We start from the raw sequence: 18,202 nt of genomic DNA, 5'->3' as shown, positions 1-18,202 counted from the left end.
CTTGCTTATCCTGAAGTCTCTTTCAGAGCTTTCCTTGATGTTTTCTTCTGATACTCTACAATACATTTAGGTCTTGTTTTTCCTTCCACATGCCCTGGGTTGCCATTGCAAATGTTAATGGCTGTGATCAGTTCTTCACTAGCAGCTGCTCTGCCCCTGAGTTTCTGCTTTCCCTGACTCAAGTGATCAATTCCCCACCAGTTGCTCCACAGGCACATTTTGACCCACGGCTCCCTCCAATTCCCCCATGGCTTCTGGATCTTTTAAAAAACAAGAACATGAAGCCACAAGGGAAATTGGAGGGAGGCGCCGATCAAAATGCGGCTGTGCAGCAACTGGTGGGGAATTGATCACTTGAGCCAAGGAAAGCAGAAGCCTGGGGGCGGAGCAACTGCTAGTGAGGAATTGGTTTCTCTCAGTCTTGTATTTTATGGGTGCTATATAAAGCAGTGCTATTTGTGTTGAATTCTACAAATATAAGGACTGTGTGCTTTACTGTGCACTTCTCCTACTCACTGGGACCATAGCACAGTGGTCCGCACAATATAAAAAATTTAATGCAACGAGACACAACATTAACCTTCTTTGATGCAAACCACCTATCTTGGTTTGGCTTCTGCTATCTCATTCTGGGGGATTGTCCTGGTTATCTGGGGATAAGTTTTGCCATTTTCTTTCTGGAAATCATTATGCTCATCATTCCTCTGTGTTGCTTGCTGCATTGTAGACCAGCCATTGTAAGTCTCTAAAGCTATCCTATTCATTAATAAATTGGATTCTGTGAAAGTTCAAGAAGAATCGCTCCTCGCTTTAGTCTGAAATGCCTTAGCAAAAGCTCCTGTGTCTTTTCAGAGGACAGTGTGAATTTTTAATATTTATATGGACATTCGTCATCCTTGCCCTCTTGTGGTCTTCAGTTAATGAAAGCAAATATTAATATCTCATTAGCATGAATCCTTGTGATTAAAAAAAAAACAATCATGGAAATGCTGAGCTTTGTCTCTTTCACAAGTTGATATTCACTGAATTTGCAGGACCATTTGTTCTACAAAGAATGAGACTCTATTTATAGTGCACTTCTGCCCTTTGCAAAATCTTTTGAAGACTGGAAGTCAAATAAATATGTTCTCAATTCTACCCATGTTTACTCAAAACTAAATCTCAGTGCAGGCTTGCTCCCAGTTAAGTGTGCAGAGGAATCAATTTTATGGTCCTTTCTTGATTTGATTTGAAATCAGTATTTTTAGAGAACTATAGTATTGTTTGATCATCTCAAATGGGTAGGTTCCAGTCACCATTCTAAACCAGGTCCTTGAGTGTGGATCAAAAAATCCACACAATGGGACCAGCAAAAGATGGGGGATTTTTCTAGAAATATGAGAGAAGCCAAAAAAATGCATTGGAGGTTTTTTAAAAACCAAATTATGGAAACAACATCTATAGTGTCAGCAGAAGATTTCCCACTTGTGAGATCTTGTGAAACTACATTCCGCAACGTTATTACTATCCATTCCAAACGTTGATTTCTATTAGAGGTGAAGGAGAGAGCAGGACAATGGGAGAAAAAAGGGAGAAGCTTAAGTGAGGATTTTAAAAGTGCACGTGGAGGAGAAGATAAAGGGATAGGCTGCCAGAGGAGGAAAGGAGTGCAAGCTGAAGAATGGGGGGAGCAGATAAAGTTATGCTGCCATGCTATTGGGAGATGCCCAAAATCTGTTATTTACCTCCTGTTCACCACTTTTATTTATTTAAGATATTTCTATCCTGCTTTCTCCCCACAAATACTAGAACAGTGGCAAACCAGGGGGTAGAACTGAGCAGATGAAAGAACTCAGCCCTTGGTGAAGTAGTCTCCCCTGACAAGCAGCTTTGTTTGTCTGTTCTTCTTCTTCTGTTGCTACATCATTTTGTGGGGTTGTCTTTTTCCAACATGGCTGATTCCAGCTGACAAGGAAACATCTTTTATTGTGATGTTATTGCCACACTTCAGAACCAGTGTGATCTGTCCTTTCAGTTCACTCTTAGGTCGTTTTCGCACTTACCTTATTCCGGAGCGACGTCCCTCTTCACCGCGCAGCGTATGCGCGGATTTCGCACTACTTGCTCCTCAGAAGCCGGAAGTCCTGCGGCTTTTGCGTCGCAAATGTAAACTGGTTTTTGGCGGTTTACGTTTGCGACGCAAAAGCCGCGGGACTTCCGGCTTCTGCGGAGCAAGTAGTGCGAAATCTGTGCAGACGCTGCGCGGTGAAGAGGGACGTCGCTCCGGAATAAGGTAAGTGCGAAAACGACCTTAGTTTTCCCAAGTGTGACTTTATTGAAAAATAGCCTGGGCCAAGGCTCCAGTTCCATTAAGCAATCTGAATGTTCCGATGGTGTGCCTTTTGCACAAAATGCTTACATTCTAGTGGGTCCCCCCCCCCCCCGTAATGTAGATTGCCATTTGTTGATGATACAGATGAGCCAATTTATTTATTTGGAAAAATGCATATGCCACCTCTCTCAAGACCCTGCTCAAGGCAGCTTACAAAATAAAATACAATAAAAGCATGAAAAATAAAAATTGACAGTCATCAAAAATCCTACCATGTCATAAAATCAGCAGAAAACATTTCACAGCCTAAAATAATTGCCCTAAAACTGTCCATTGGTTATAGCAGTCTCTAAGAACAATTCTAAAAGATTAACCCCCTAATTAAATGCCTATAAAAAGAAATGTTTTGGCCTGATGCCTGAAGAAGAACAAGATAGGTGCTGGGAGATCCTCAAGGGGAAGCGCATTGTCTTTACTACTACAGAAAATGTCTTTTAAAGCATAACAGAAACAAATATGACAAAGCTTTATCACAGTACTAACCAACTGCCTAATGTTCTTGGTTTCTTTTCATGCTGTGAGAAAGGCAAGCAGGTTAGAGCAGTACGCCGGTCCAGCAGGTTTTCACTTTTATAGCCCTGCTGAATTACAAGCTGCATACAAAAATGGGTGCTGCTCATACATTCCCTGGAGTTGGACCTTTGCATCCAGCAGTTTAGGGATGCACATGCAGTTGTGGGAGGCAGGTGCATAGTACCACACTAATAGCTACTAAGGTTGCTAGCTATGGGTTGGGAAATTCCTGGAGATTTTAGATGTTGGAGCCTAGGGAGGGTGGGATTTGGGGAGGGATTTGAAGTGGGCTATAATGCCATGGAGTCCACCCTCCAAAGCAGCCATTTTCTCCAGGGGAACAGATTTCTGACAACTGGAAATCAGTCGTCATACCACAAGATCTCCAGCCACTACTTGGAAGCTGGCAACTCTAATTTACAGCTACCAGCTTTAACAGTCCTGACCTAACAAGTATGACAAGAGGAACTGATATCACATGCCCATGTCTCCTTTCCTTCATTGAGGGGAAAAGAAAATTGGGCATCGATTGAGGTTTTCAAGTGTCTGAGCAGATACACATGCATATTTGCTGTGATTGTGTGTGTGTGGGTTTTCTTGTAATTATATATATTTATATATATAATTAATTAAATATATAATTAATTTATAAATTAATTATATATTTTGACTCTCTAAAATATTTTATTAAATTATTTTTGTAGGCAGATTTTAAATTATTAAATTATTTTAAATTATAATGATTAAATTATATATTTTGACTCTCTAAAATATTTTATTAAATTTATAATTAATTAAATATATATAGTTGTATATATATTGCAAGCTGCCTTGAGTTATGCCAAGGGAGAAAGGCAGCTAATAGATGTTTTAAATGAATAAACAATATAAACTCTGTATACTTCCAGAGCATATATAAAATGTGATGACAGTGAGAGGATATCTAAAAGCAAGAATGGCCCCAAGCTTATAGGTACACTGTAATGGGAAGACATGTCTGCAGAATCATCAGTGTAGCGGGCACACGGACGAAGCAGCATTTCTTCCATTCTTTCCCATTTGTTTTTGGATGTTTAGCTGGGTGAAATACTTTTTAAAGCCAACTTTCATGTCAAAGACTTTACTGCTTTATCTAATTTCTGACTTCCAGGTGAAGTGAAGGATGATAAGAAGTCAGACAAGAAAGAACAGGGAAAAGAATTAAAGAAATCAGAGGGTAAGGTTCAATATTTTCTGTTGTGTTTCTTCATCCATGCACGTGGTCCAGGCAGACAATATAACCTGGCATATGAACCTTCCTGTAAGAACCAGTCAGAGACACAAAATGCCACTATTTTTTCAGTCCAAGATCTGTTTATAGAGAAAGTCTTCAGTTTTGTAAGTTTTGGTTTATACTGAAATAAACAGGCTCCCCCCCCCCCCAAAAAAAACCACCCTGTGATGCATATCATGTGTAAATTGAAATAGTCTCTATGTTGTCTAAGCTCGTAGAGAACTGTTCAGTAAGCCACAAAAGGCTGCTCCTGCTTTTTGACTCTCTAAAATATTTTATAAAGCCCTTCAAAATTTTCCTGCAGTGCTTCCTATCCTGGATTTGAATGAAAAACAGAAGAAGCCTTCTAAGACAATCTCATAAAACTATTTCCCTCAAAGATAGCTACCCAAAGATAGTGCATTCCTGAGAGATGGCTGTCTAGCATCTGCTTGATGACCTTCATTATTGCTTTTGTTGTCAGATGGGTGTTTCTCCTAGGAAGTCTCTCTAAAATTGAGTTAAAATCTGCCTTCCCGTCACATAAGCCCAGCTGAGCTATACTTGCCCTCTAGAGCAGCAGAGAACAAGTCTTTGCTCCAGTTGGTGATCCAGTCGGCACTGTGATGATCAGTTCATGAAGCACACAGTTCATGAAGCCCTCAGTCTCCACTGGCTGCCATAATGGTGGCTTCAGCTCTGTTGAACAGTATTGTAAGATACACACACCATAGCTATGAAGTAAAATCTGCCTACTTTTTATTTTTCGACATATACCCCACCCCTCCCCTGGGTCACAGGGCTCAGAGCAGCTCACAACATTTAATAAAACGATCTATAAATTGAGATAAAACATACTTACAGAAAAATTAAATTACAGCCTATAAAATAGAACCCTAGCTCGGGCATCAGAATAAAACATTATTGTTTGGAACCCAAAAGCAAACCCCAGGTTGGAACAGAAGCGGGTAGCATTGCTAATGGGTGGTAGAAAACTGGCCTCAGACATCTTCGGTGGAAAGCCTGGTGGAACTACTCTGTCTTACAGACCTTATGGAATGTAGAAAGATTCTGCAGAGCCAACAGGTTATCTGGCAGAGAGATCCACCAGGCAGGGGCCATTATCAAAAAAACTCTTGCCCTCATTGAGGACAGTCAAGCTACAGTGGGCCAGGCACCACCAGCAGATCACATGACAAAGAACAAAGCGTTCTTGGGGGGACATGGTCCCATAGGTATGAAGGTCCCAGACCATTTAGGGCTTTAAAAGTAAAAACCAGAACCTTGATTTGGAAACCACCAGGCAACCAGCACTTAAGTACAAGTCGAATATAGGATGACCACCATGTATTGGTCAGCAACCTAGCAGCTACATTTTGTATAACCTGAAGTTTCAGGACAGCCTTTTTACAGCAAGTTGCAATACTCCAATCTGGACATCAACATGGCATGTTTCACCATTGCTAGGTCCAACAGATATAGATGGGGGACAGCCAATGAGCCCAGCAGAGACAGAAAAATGTCGACCTTGCCACTGAAGACACCTGTTTCTCCAGGGCGAGAGAGACATCTAGCCAAACCTCCAGGCCATGCAGTGATTCTAATACACAATCAGCTACTCTCCTTCCTTGGGGCCAAATCAGTTAACCCCCAAATTTTTACTGGTCTTGTCAGAGGACACAGATATTACATTGGAGATGAGTCTCATAACTTGGTTGGTTTTGCTGTGGAATAGTTTTTTGGGACCAGAATTTTCTCATATTTTGAATAAGACCAAATGATGAGCATGACTGGAAACTTCTTATGTGTGGACAGGCTTAGCGTGAACTGTGAGTGCACCAGGAACATTCCTAGTTTCTGTAAAATCCTGGGGGGTTCTACCACAGGGGAACATCAGCTCCTCCTGTGAAATCCACATTGAACTAGATGTGGTACCTTCCTCAGCCCTACTCTGAAATTCGTGTGAACAGAAAGATAAGCAGGAGGCTGTGTTCTTAATTCCATGATTGGATATGAATGTTAAAAACCAGAGGCAGTATGTTATATATTTATTATTAATTTGAAGTAACCATCTGAGTTTTGACTTTGTACGATCGGTTGCTTAAGGAGGACATAGTTAATTCTGTTAATTCTTTGTGAAAACATGGATGAGCCTCTTGGGATGAGGTTTTTTTTGTCACAAAATAGCATATTTGGACAAAATAAAATAGAAGTCTAGTGGCACATTAAAAGCTAACCAAGTGTATACTGTCATGGAGTTAAAATTCATTTCTTCAGATGCCACCACATGCATTTGAAGAAGTGAGCTCTGGATCACAAAATCTTAGGCTGGAGAAAATGTTGTGAGCCTTTGAGGTGTCACTAGGGTTCTGTTTTATTTTGCTGCAACATGACTTAACAGGACTACCCCTGTGGCACATTTTGACGGTGTGAGTTAGGAAGATCTCTGGGAGAAATAACACATGCCAACTGGAACATGTTCATATCATAAGTGATGCTCCCCATCTAGCGGCCATTTTGTATTCCTACAACTTGCAGGCCGGATTTGTTTTGTGGAGAATCCAAATTTCTGGTGGTCTTACCATTTTCAGTTATCCTTATGGTACTTGTAGTATTTGCACCTATGCCTGCCCCATGGAAAAACAGCAGACTAAATAATTCAATTTAATTTGTTTCAGTCATTTTTACGAAGAGGTACCTTTAGGTACCTACAGTTGGAAAGTGATTAAAATGTTATATAAGAAAAGCAGTCTACCATCGTTGGATGGTAGTTCTGTAACTTAACAAAATATTCTGACAATTGGGTAAAACATGTGTTTTTTAAAACATATATATAATATATATATTTTTTTACATTTGGCATTTTAGAATTACAATAACATGGAAATAGCAAAAAGGGATAGAGATCAAGATTATTTTGGATATGTTTTATATGAACAGATGCTACATGTATTTCTTATAACTAATAATAAAACACTTCATTTCAAAGCATCCTATATTACATGCAAAGTGGATTATAAAATACCGAAACAGATAAAAAAAAATACAAACATATATTTTCTGATAGATAATCACAGAGTAAATATGGCTCTGAACTTGCTTGTTTTGTTCTGTTTTTAATGGCTTATTTGGAAACTGCACAGAAAATGTATATGTGTTGTATGTATTTAGGTGTGAGTATTTACATGCAAGAAGTTAAGCTTGGAAATTCTTAGTTCCATAACATTTTTACAATATCAATTGAACGGCAAGGTCTTCTGCTGAGACAAGTACTTGATATACCTTTTATTAATGAATCAAATTCTTTGGTGAATGTAGTTTCAAAAATAACAAAACTGATGGAAATTGGATGGTTGCAAATAGTTCCTTTGCTCTTTGGGACACACACACCATAATCAGTAGAATTACTTGCATGATTAAGAAAAGCAAGTCTATGATCAGAGGGCAGATGAGATAGCTTGCAGGTCTAGATCTGATCACTAGCTGTATAGGAGGCTGCCTGGAACCCCTGTGTACACCATCTTGAGTTTTGTTAATGGAAAAAATGAGATATACGTGGAAAAAATAGATAACAGATCTGGATGTAGGAACTATCCATAAATTGTTTCCATGTAGAAAAGTCCCAAGATGACTTTCTCCTTCTGCTTCCTTTTGGTAAATCTTGCCAGATGTGACTGTTTTGATAAATTTCAGGAAGGAAATATGTCCTTTTCTGTGGTGGCTCCTCCCAAATTCACATGGTGTTCTACTTAATCATTCTTTAGGTTTCAGCTGACAACCTATAGTATAACCATGCTTTCAGCATTTTTTTTCTTTTGAAGGTTACTGTCTATTTTTGCTTGTTTGTTTTTAGATTTGTGAGCCATGTTGGGTGCTACTTTGTAAAGAAAAAAAGAAATATTAAATAAGATACTTATTATTAGGGGGGGGGAGTGATTTTGAGGGCAGGACAATTTGGGTTGGCAGTAATTTCATATAAACATTTTGTTGCACAAACACAGAGATTTCCAATTGAGGATGCTGCAGATTTCACCACAAACATGTTTGACAGTTAAATTTACTGTGTTCAAAACTGTTGATCAGATACGAGTTGATCTGTTTGGTTTGTGTCTGACGGTGACAAACACCTGCTAAACTGGCTTGCATCAGGCTTTTGCAATCCTGCACATGTGTAAAAACACTGCTGATTCAAACTGATGGGCTGCCATTTGTGTCACTAAGGTCTGCTTAGATTATCACAGAAGGGCACAATTTTAGTGAAACGCAGCATTCATTTATGACTGATTTGTGCAAAATCTAATTGTCTATCTAAATAATTGATTGCTGTGAGGAGCAGTTATGCATCAAGGATGGAAGGGTAGTAGAATTCTATCAGGCTGTTTGAGATTTGCTATGTGAAAAAAGCCAGTGGCACTCTACTGCATGGTTAGGAAGCAGTGTTCCCTCTAAATTGAGATAGTGTGAGCTAGCTCACAGATTTTTAGCCTTCAGCTCACATGTTTTTGTCTTTTGGTGTAGTGGTTAAGTGTGCGGACTCTTATCTGGGAGAACCGGGTTTGATTCCCCATTTCTCCACTTGAAGCTGTCGGAATGGCCTTGGGTCAGCCATAGCTCTCGTAGGAGTTGTCCTTGAAAGGGCAGCTGCTGTGAGAGTCCTCTCAGCCCCACCCATTTCACAGGGTGTCAGTTGTAGGGGAGGAAGATAAAGGAGATTGTGAGCCACTCTGAGACTCTGAGATTTGTAGTGGAGGGCAGGATATAAATCCAATATCATCATCATCATCTTAGCTCAGGAAGGATGACCCCAGAGCACAATAATTTATGTAGTAGCTCACAACTTTAATGCCAGTAGCTCAAAAAGTAGAATTTTTGCTCCCAAGATTCTGCAGCTTAGAAGGAGCATTGTTAGGAAGAAATACAGTCAAACACCAACCAACAGATTGACAAACTATGGGACTGATTGTTGAAAAACCAGGTCCCTGTTAACAGCTAGCAAATGGGACAAGAGTTGAAATGGCAGGTATTCGAGCATCCCTACTTCTGATACCAGGGTATGCTTATCATTGAGTAGACTGAGCAGCTTCCTCATGATAGAGATTTCGGGCTGCATGTTGTCCATTATGTATCATTATATTTTTACTTTGGGAGTGAAGACACATTTGGATTTTCTCATTCAGGCTCGAATGTTTTCTTAGTTCAAAAGTGGTCATGCATATCACAATCCTAATTCCTCCACAAAAGGAAATTTTGTTTCATGTATTGGGTCACTTAAACATCTTGGCAGCTCTGGGTCCATTTATTCAGATTGAAGCAGGTTGTTACTGTGTTGCTGTGTGGATAATTAATCACTTGAAATAGGTCCTTAGGAGTTAGATAACAGGAACAATAAATGGTTTTGTTAAGGTACATGCTGCAATGCATGTCAGCTCCTTCATGGACCTTGTTTGGTTAGAGAACCTGTTGATCAAAGAAAGGTTGTAGGCCTGAATCAACATAGAAGCTGCAGCATCTGTTCTTTGATTTAACCACCAATTTCAGTAGCTGTGATAATAAAATGTACAAGTGAGGGTGGCAAGATTCGCATGGGGAGGAACTGGAAGTTCCTTCTCTCTGATCTATTCCTACCTCTTCAGAATAATGTGAGCTCTTCAGAGCTTAAGCAGATCAACTTTTCCCCTTTTATCTTTCTTTAAACTGTCTTGAGCTTCTTCACTTCTCATCAAGTTTTTTTTTTAAAATGGTATGGGTATCTTCTTTGAATTTACAAACAGGGAATTCTCAGAGCATGCAGAAATCCTGACCTTGTTGATGAGGGACCCCATTTTGCTATCAGGAAATAACTTGGTATTAGATGGAGTGATACTATATAATCCTGTTCCCAACACAGTCCTCTTTCTTTATATCTATTTGTGTTTTGTTCATGGACACAAGGTCTTGAATAACCCAGAAGAACAGAATAACGACCTACAGAGGTGGAATTCTAGCAGGAGCTCCTTTGCATATTAGGCCAAACACCCCTGATGTAGCCAATCCTCCAAGAGCTTACAAGGCTCTTTTTTGTAAACTTTTGGAGGATTGGCTACATCAGAAGTGTGTGGCTTAGTATGCAAAGGAGCTCCTGCTAGAATTCCACCCCGATGACATCTAAAGAACGTTTACGTCAAGCCATCACAGTCCTCCAGAAAGAAATTGAGTCATTTGTCTCTGATGCTGCAAGTTGTTTGATATGAAGCTATCTTTTGATAGTCCAGGAGAGGGGTTAATTAAATAATTAATACTTACATTAGGGAGTCTGCAAATTAAAGAGATTAGGTTCTTTTGTTGTTTGATATGTCAGCATCAGAATTGAATGTAGAAGTTTTTGAAAATCAATCTGGCAGTTTCCACTGCTTTCATTCCATTAGGAAACACATCTCTTAATGTAATCCACCCTCCTGGAGGAAATTCTAAGAGAAAGGACAGAGTACAATTTTTGAAATCCCCCTGGTTGTTTTAAAGTAATTATATAAATTTGTCTCTATCTTCAGCTCACTGGAATCAGTACCGGCTAGCCACTGGACATACTAGTGAGGTGTTAACTGACTGTTAATGAATGTTTCTACTGATGAGAAAGCCAGTTTGAGAGCAAGTTTGGTGTAGTGGTCAAGTGCGCAAACTCTTATCTGGGAGAACTGGGTTTGATTCCCCACTCCTCCACTTGCAGCTGCTGGAATGGCCTTGGGTCAGCCATAGCTCTCATAGGAGTTGTCCTTGAAAGGGCAGCTGCTATGAGAGTTCCCTCAGCCCCTTCTACCTCACAGGGTGTCTGTTGTGGGGGAGGGGGAGAAGGTAAAGGAGATTGTGACCACTCTAAGACTCTGAGATTCAGAGTATAGGGTGGGATATAAATCCAATATCATCATCTTCTGATCTAAAGAGGGGTTTTTTGTTTGTTTATTTTTTTAACTGTCAGTACATACTAGGGAGAGAGGCTGGTTGCTGTTCATGGGAAAAGGTTCATAGAAGAAAAGGGAACAGTTGGCATTATCCAAGTGTTGATTAACTGTTTGCATGCAGAATATTATATATGCACAAGAAGGGTGTGTGTATGGTTTGTAAGTCTGATGGAAAAATATGAATATTGAGTGTAGTGTGTGTTTCTGTGAATGGGGAGGAGCATGTGTGATAGAAAATGGAATTGACTCAGACAATGAACAAAGTAAATTCTTCTCGTATTATTACTTAACATTTATATGGTGCTTTGACACTTTAAAATCCCAATTATCTTGATCTTTGTCAAAATCTTTTGGAAAGTTACTTGCTGTTGTGATTATTCCCATTATAAGGATAGAAAAGTAAGATTGACTGATGGGACCATTTGCTGAAGGCCACTTCACTGAACCGGTGTCTAGAGAAAAGTTTGGATCCAGGTCTCTTTTATCCAGGTCCAGGACTCAGGGAGAGCTGGAGATCTGTGGTAGAACAACTTTATTGCATACAGAAGGACCCAGGTTCAGTCGCCAGAATCTCCAGTTAAAGAATTGGGTAATAGGTGGTGTGAAGGACCACTGTCTGAGACCCTAGACAGTCACTGCCAGTTAGATAGATCAAAGTGGACAGCCATGTTGGTCTGAAGTAGTTGAACAAAAAGGAATCACCTTTAAGACCAACCAAGTTTTTTTCAGAACATAAGCTTTCGTGTGCTCTCTAAGCACACTTCATCCATGTCTGATGAAATATGCTTAGAGAGCACACAAAAGCTTATGTTCTGAATAAAACTTGGTTGGTCTTAAAGGTGCACTTGACTCCTGCTTTGTTCAACTGCCAGTAAGAGTAAACCTTGATAGACCCAATGGTCTGACTCACTGGAAGGCAGCTCCAAGTGTCCATGTCTGTTCACTTCATGTTCTGGGTCACATTACCCTGTGCTCTGTTTTTAGTGAACATATTTAAAAATGTCTCACGCAATGAGACACCACAGTCATGATTCCATCATAACGCAGGAATGACATCCACATTAACTAAAATGATCTATAGCGTACTAATTGTTGCTTTCCACCTATAGTAAGTACAAAGGTGATACCTTAACAGTGTGGAGTCATACTTTTCCAATCCCCCAGAGCAGCAGAAGAGGAATGAGACTCTCAGATTAGCCTTCCATCAAGAGGAAACCACTGAGTCCTTTTTGTGAAACATTCCATGGAGACTGAAAAGCTCTGCTTGGTGTATGTTTGTTTATGTGAAGGTGCATAAATATCTAAGCAGGTGCATGCACACGTCAGAAATCTTGCCTTTTCTGGGTACCTGATCTTTTTAAGAAGTGCCTGCGCATAACACTTTCTGATTCAAACAAAAAGATGTCTTGTCTTGTTCTTGGGGTATGTCATAGGAATCCACTGTGAAAGGGAATTGTTTGCTGTTTCTAAAATAAGCATCATTCTAGTATGATGCCAGAATTCTGGTCTCTTGTGAAACAGAAGATCAGGAGCTATTTTTAACAAAAAAATATCTGGAAGACTGAGGACAAAAGTTAAGAGTGGTGCAATCAAAATAAGCACTGCCCACAGTCCTGCATGTCTTTAGGATCTAGTTGCTCCCATGTCCTTTGTATAACATACAACAATAGAATACCAGTATGTGTTTTGCCAACTCACTGCTGCAAAGCAGCCATAAACCATAGTGCTGGAAAGTGCAGTAAGGCCTGGCAGGCATTGGTTTCCTGTCTTCCCTGAATTTGTGCTGCTTACTTGGAGTCCAGTTGTGTGATCAGTCTTAACTTCTTAACTGTCAGTTACGATGAGTGCCAAATATCTGTTTTCTGCAGAGAGAAAAAAATTACTTTGTATCCATTTTAATATTAGTTCTGTCTTAATGTCTTCTTGGCACAGTGTGTCATTTAGTATAGGTAGTTCTAGGGAGTTGGCCACAGAAGTGCAAGTAAAAGTCAGATTTTTTTTTGTTTTTGTTTTCCCAACCAGGCATGAAGTATTCTTTTGGCAAAGGACCAAATTAGATATTGTTCTCAAAATGCCAAGGATTGAATTCAACCATCCCCAGTTGCCAATCCCCAATTGAGGGCAAGGAATTCCCTGACTTGGAGGCCGTCTCCCACTTCAGGGTTATCAGAAAGTGTGTGTGTGTGGGGGGGGGGGGAGTTTGAATGTCTGCTGGGCACTCCCTATGGGTACAATGGAGAATTGATCTGTGGGTATCTGGAACTCTGAGGGGGCTGGTTATTTTAGGTAAAGGCACCAGTTCTTCAGCATAGCATCTGGTGCCTCTCCTCAAACCCCCTCCCCCCAAAGGACCAGGGGGTCCAATTCTGTGAGCCCTAAAGAAGGTGCCTATATCCTTCATTATTTCCAGTGAAGGAAAGGCATTTAAAAGGATCATGGTCCCTTTAAATGTGATGCCTGGAACTCCCTTTAGAGGTCAGTTGTGGCTGTCATGACACACCCAAAGTCTATAATACATTCCTAATTTTCACTCCTGATTGAAGAAGGATCAGAGGAGCAGATTCCTTGCAATGCCATCCTAAACTGAGTTATACCCTTCTACTGAAGTCAATAGACTTTTCCTTTCCATTTGTTTTGTTTGTTTTTTTCAAACATGTTATACCCTATTTCCATCTGATCAGGGTCCTTAAGGCAGCAACCATAAAAACATGTGAACAATTAAAAGCAACATTTAATATTATAAAACAATTTAATAAATATACATAAACAACACCAGAACCAAGGGGGAGAGCCAATAACCATCACTGGAGGTCTGCCAAACAAAACAAAACAAAAAGTTTTAACCCGCTGTCAGAAGGCACCGATAGACAGAAAACTCCTTGGAGAGGGAGTGCCAAAGTCATACAGGTGTGGCTGCAAAGAACAGGAGTAGTATATGAGCCTAACCAGCAGGAGTTTGAGCATCTTAATTAGAATCAAATGCCCCCAAACCATAAGTTTTAAAAAAGCAGGGCCATCTCCTTAGTGTTATGTGGATCCTTGTTTTCTGTATGTCACTTGTTAAAGGCCCAAGGGAGAGATCCAGAATCTGGGGATTTTATTCTCAAGGTGGAATAAGTAGTACAATTCACCTCCACTGGTTATCAGAAGCTGTTACAAGTTGGGAGAAAGGGTTGCTTAAAAAACTAAAAATCCCAAATGCCCCGCCTCATTTGCCCCTCAACATTCTGAACGTCTTGGGTGGCGGGGGGGGGGGGGAGGCTGTATAAGAACATAAGAGAAGCCGTATTGGCTCAGGCCAGTGGCCCATCCAATCCAAGATTATGCCCTCCATCAAGCATCATCAATAGGCTATTTTCCCCCCCTTCCCATTTTTCTCACTTCTTGGACACTCGGGAGGAACATTGACAACTTTTCTCTCTCTCTCTCTCTTTTTTTCCAGATACGGAAGAGTAAAAAAAAAAATTACATATAATCAAAAAGAGACTGCAAATTTCTTTCATCATTTTATCTGATCTTCATTATTATTCTCCTCCTTCCACAAAGACCAGTTTCTTGGGAGGGCATTATGCAGGTTTTCACGCCGCTGCTTCATTTTTTTCCCTCCTTCCACTGGCTACTTCGCAGTGAATGACTCTGGGGCTTTCACTCTGGGACATTTTTTTTCTTCTTCTTGCTTTATTATTATTTTTTAAAATGTGATTTGCTCTTAGCAAAATGATTCTCTTTTTGGGACTGGCAAGTTGAGCAATTATGAGACCTTCCGATGATAACACTAGGCCCGGCTTGTGGAAAAAAAACACATTCTGATGTGGTGAAGCTGAAAACTGGGCGGCATGTGGAAAGAGTCTCTTGAAACATTGTTGTTTCCATGAGTTATTTTAATGTGTAAAAAAAAGGCATTGCAACATCTGTCCATTTTAAGCTCCAATTAAGATTGCTGTTTGTTTTGTTTTGTTTTTTTTAAAAAAAGAAATTCCAGCTATTTTACAAATACACAAATTGCTAAATTCCTAGACAGCTTTATAGTATTTTTCCAAAAAACAAAAAAAGAAAGAAATACATACTATAGATTTCATCTGCTTGATGACTCCTTGGTTTGTAATTGTGCTTCCTCTGAGCTTCCATTGTGTCAGTTTTGTACGTACAAAGAATTCTTCTCAAGCTCTGGTTGAACATGCTGTTTATGACATCTTCTGTGACAAGCACATTTTAAAGAAGACTCATCTGCCACCTGGTTATTTTTAAAAAATGCAATTAGACTAAGGTCAAGAAAATGGCAAATTGATCATTTCCTCTTTTGAGCTCTTGTTGCTGAATGAAATGATAGATGGGGAGACCTAACAATGGAGTGCCATGTGAATTCACCTAAGCCTTGTCAATATTTGCACACCAGCTTGCAGCCCCTAAAATAATTTCAGGTGATGCTGCCCCAACATCTGAGCTCTGGGGGTTTGCAGATCTAAAATAAAATAGCATTGCAGCCGCTAGCTGCTTGTCAACCGGCCCAGAAAGCAATCATTGCTCTTTCCCCAGCTCTGGTGTGTGGCATATTATAAGACTGACCTCAATCTATATGGCAAGTCCATAAGTGCTAGTGTTGTTCATTGTAATTGACAGTCAAGTGCAATGCAATTTTATTTGACAAACATCCTTTCAAGTGCAATGGGATCTGGGCCTCATTTATACAGAATGTGTATGAAAGGCATGCCTTGTGCAGAGGTCCATGCTGCCTGATATCTCAAACTAAAAATTCTTTACCCAAGAATGCCCATTTTCTGTGCCAGGAGCATAGATTGCAGGCAGTGTTCCCTCTAAGCTGAGTTAGTGTAAGCTAACACAGTTTTTAAGCTTCTGGCTCACATATTTTTACCTTAGCTCAGGAAGGATGGCCCCAGAGCACACTAATTTACAGTAGCCAAATTGCTTGTTCACAACTTTAATGTCAGTAGCTCACGAAGTAGAATTTTTGCTCACAAGACTCCACAGCTTAGAGGGAACATTGATTGCAGGTTGTCTGGGGAATGGACTGTGGGTTTGTGAGAGGTGTACCAGAAGGGGACAGTGCACAGGTCTTAAACAATTCATGCACAATTCCAAGTGAAATCCATTTTAAAAGTGTCCGTATTGTAGGCATGCACTTATGCACACTTTTTTCACCAAAGCTCAGGGTAGAAGAGAATTCCATTCCAATTCAGAAATCAGGAATTGAGGATTAAACATTAGTGTGTTGTTCAAGGTGCATTGAATCCTTGAATTCTACTACATGTTCCAAAAACTTCTTGTTCTGATGGAAGAGGAGTCCCTTTTCCATCAGAAAAGACTTAGTAGAAGATCTAGTTTGATAGGAGAGTAATTAAATTCGGTACCATGTCCTTGGGAATCTTAATACAACAGGAATACATTTATTTGCTTGGAGCCTGATCCCATGCGTATTTACTAAGAAGTAACTCACTTCACTGTGGCTTACTCCAAATTAAATAGACATAGGATTATAGCTATATATTTTTCCTACAAGAAAGGTTTAGAATGAATTAATATTCCATTGTTTCCTCTTTTAATTGATGCAGTCAAATACTGCTTTCTGATTCTTTACTATCTTGAGCTTTCAAGAGATTGTTGAAGCACACATATTTTTTAACAAGCAATTTGTATTTTTTTTTCACTTATATTTTATAGCATTCAAAGGGCAGTTTTTGGAAAGCTTGTCCATTTCTCTATTATCCTGTGGAAAAATGCTGGAAGCTTTCTGGCTGCAGTTTCAGAATCATCTCTATAGTACATGAGCCAGAACCCACCCCTTTCAGAAATAGTTTTGTTTGCACAGTTAAAAGTATCAGGTCAAGATCCCCTGTGGAAGTAAAAGAAAGGGCCCATGGTAGAGCCTCTGCTTGGCATGCAGAAGGTCCCAGGTTCCGTCCCCAGCATCTTCAGTTCAAATGACCAAGCAGTAGGTGATGTGAAAGACATCTCTGTCTGAGACCCTGGAAAGCCACTGCCAGTCTGAGTAGACAGTACTGACCTTGATGGGCCAATGGTCTGATTCAGTATAAAGCAGCTTCACGTGTTGGTGCACTGGGACATCCTTTCCAATGTCTCCTGTAATGGTTCTCATATCACCCATCAGCACCCTCTTAGGGCAGGGTTTGGTGGGTGTAGGGGTTGCAGATGGATAGAAGACAACTGTTTTCCCTCTGAATTTTCCACAGCTATCTTCACTCATCTCAGGTAAGGAATTTCATTGCTTATCCTCCTGTTTAATTCACTTGTCTCACTCTAATATGTTGTTTGGAATGTCAGTCTTGGTGGTGAAGATTGTGGAAGCAGGGAGTGTTGTGTCCTCTGCTGTTCTTTCTGCATTCTGTCGTATGCATAGAAGAATTTTCTCCTCAAGATTTTATAACTAGCCTTGTGTGGTTAATCTTTTCTATCCCTCCCTGTTCTTCACCTGTAAACTGGAATAACTTTGTGACTCATGTCAGGGGTGTTGTGAGGATAGGTATGTCAGGGCTTTTTTGTAGCAGGAACTCCTTTGCATATTAGGCTGCACACACACACACACACACCCCGATGTAGCCAATCTTCTTAGAGCTTATAGTACGCCCTGTACTAAGAGCCCTGTAAGCTCTTGAAGGATTGGCTACATCAGGGGGGTGCGGCCTAATATGCAAGAGAGTTCCTACAAAAAAAAAAAGCCCTGAGTGTGATGCCTTCCAGAGGAAGCAGCATTTATTTGTGAAGGCATCACTATTTATTCTTTCTTCATCATCAGAAAGGGAAGCAGGGCACAGGGTTATATTGCTTGAAATAAATATGGGGGAATTTCCCATTTCTTTTTGGTCTACAGTCATGTAGCCTTAGATATTACCCGTCAGCAACCTTTATATATAATTATAAAAGTTAAAGGATGTGTATTAAGGATTTTTCATCATAGGATTATGGTTGGGCCATAAGCAAATCACTGGCACGTAGCTGATCACCAAGTAAGTGGCATTTCCATTTGAAGAAGAGGGTGCAGCAACCTCTACCACTGCAGACTTCCACTGCGGTCCCTATGCTGTTCCTGAGGGTCTGCTGACCCCAGGAACAAAATGGGGTTGGGGGCTGAAGCAGCAGGAGAAAGTCGAAAAG

At 40.2% G+C, this 18,202-nt stretch overlaps 1 protein-coding gene across 3 annotated transcripts in view; it reads left to right on the top strand.

Moving 5' to 3' along the window:
* The window catches only part of PDE1C (phosphodiesterase 1C), a 355,641-nt gene that overhangs the window by 323,321 nt on the left and 14,118 nt on the right, over nt 1–18,202 (top strand). For 2 of the 3 annotated variants that reach the window (XM_060247618.1, XM_060247620.1), the window contains one exon: nt 4,035–4,100. In XM_060247618.1, the coding sequence (XP_060103601.1) occupies nt 4,035–4,100 (66 nt within the window). Of the gene's footprint in view, nt 1–4,034; nt 4,101–14,513; nt 15,149–18,202 lie in introns of those variants that run through there. The other variant, XM_060247621.1, reaches the window with a different exon arrangement.

Source organism: Heteronotia binoei, chromosome 10, assembly GCF_032191835.1.
Source record: "Heteronotia binoei isolate CCM8104 ecotype False Entrance Well chromosome 10, APGP_CSIRO_Hbin_v1, whole genome shotgun sequence".
Classification (NCBI taxonomy): Eukaryota; Metazoa; Chordata; class Lepidosauria; order Squamata; family Gekkonidae; genus Heteronotia; species Heteronotia binoei.
This window is presented reverse-complemented; position numbering and strand designations above follow the sequence as displayed.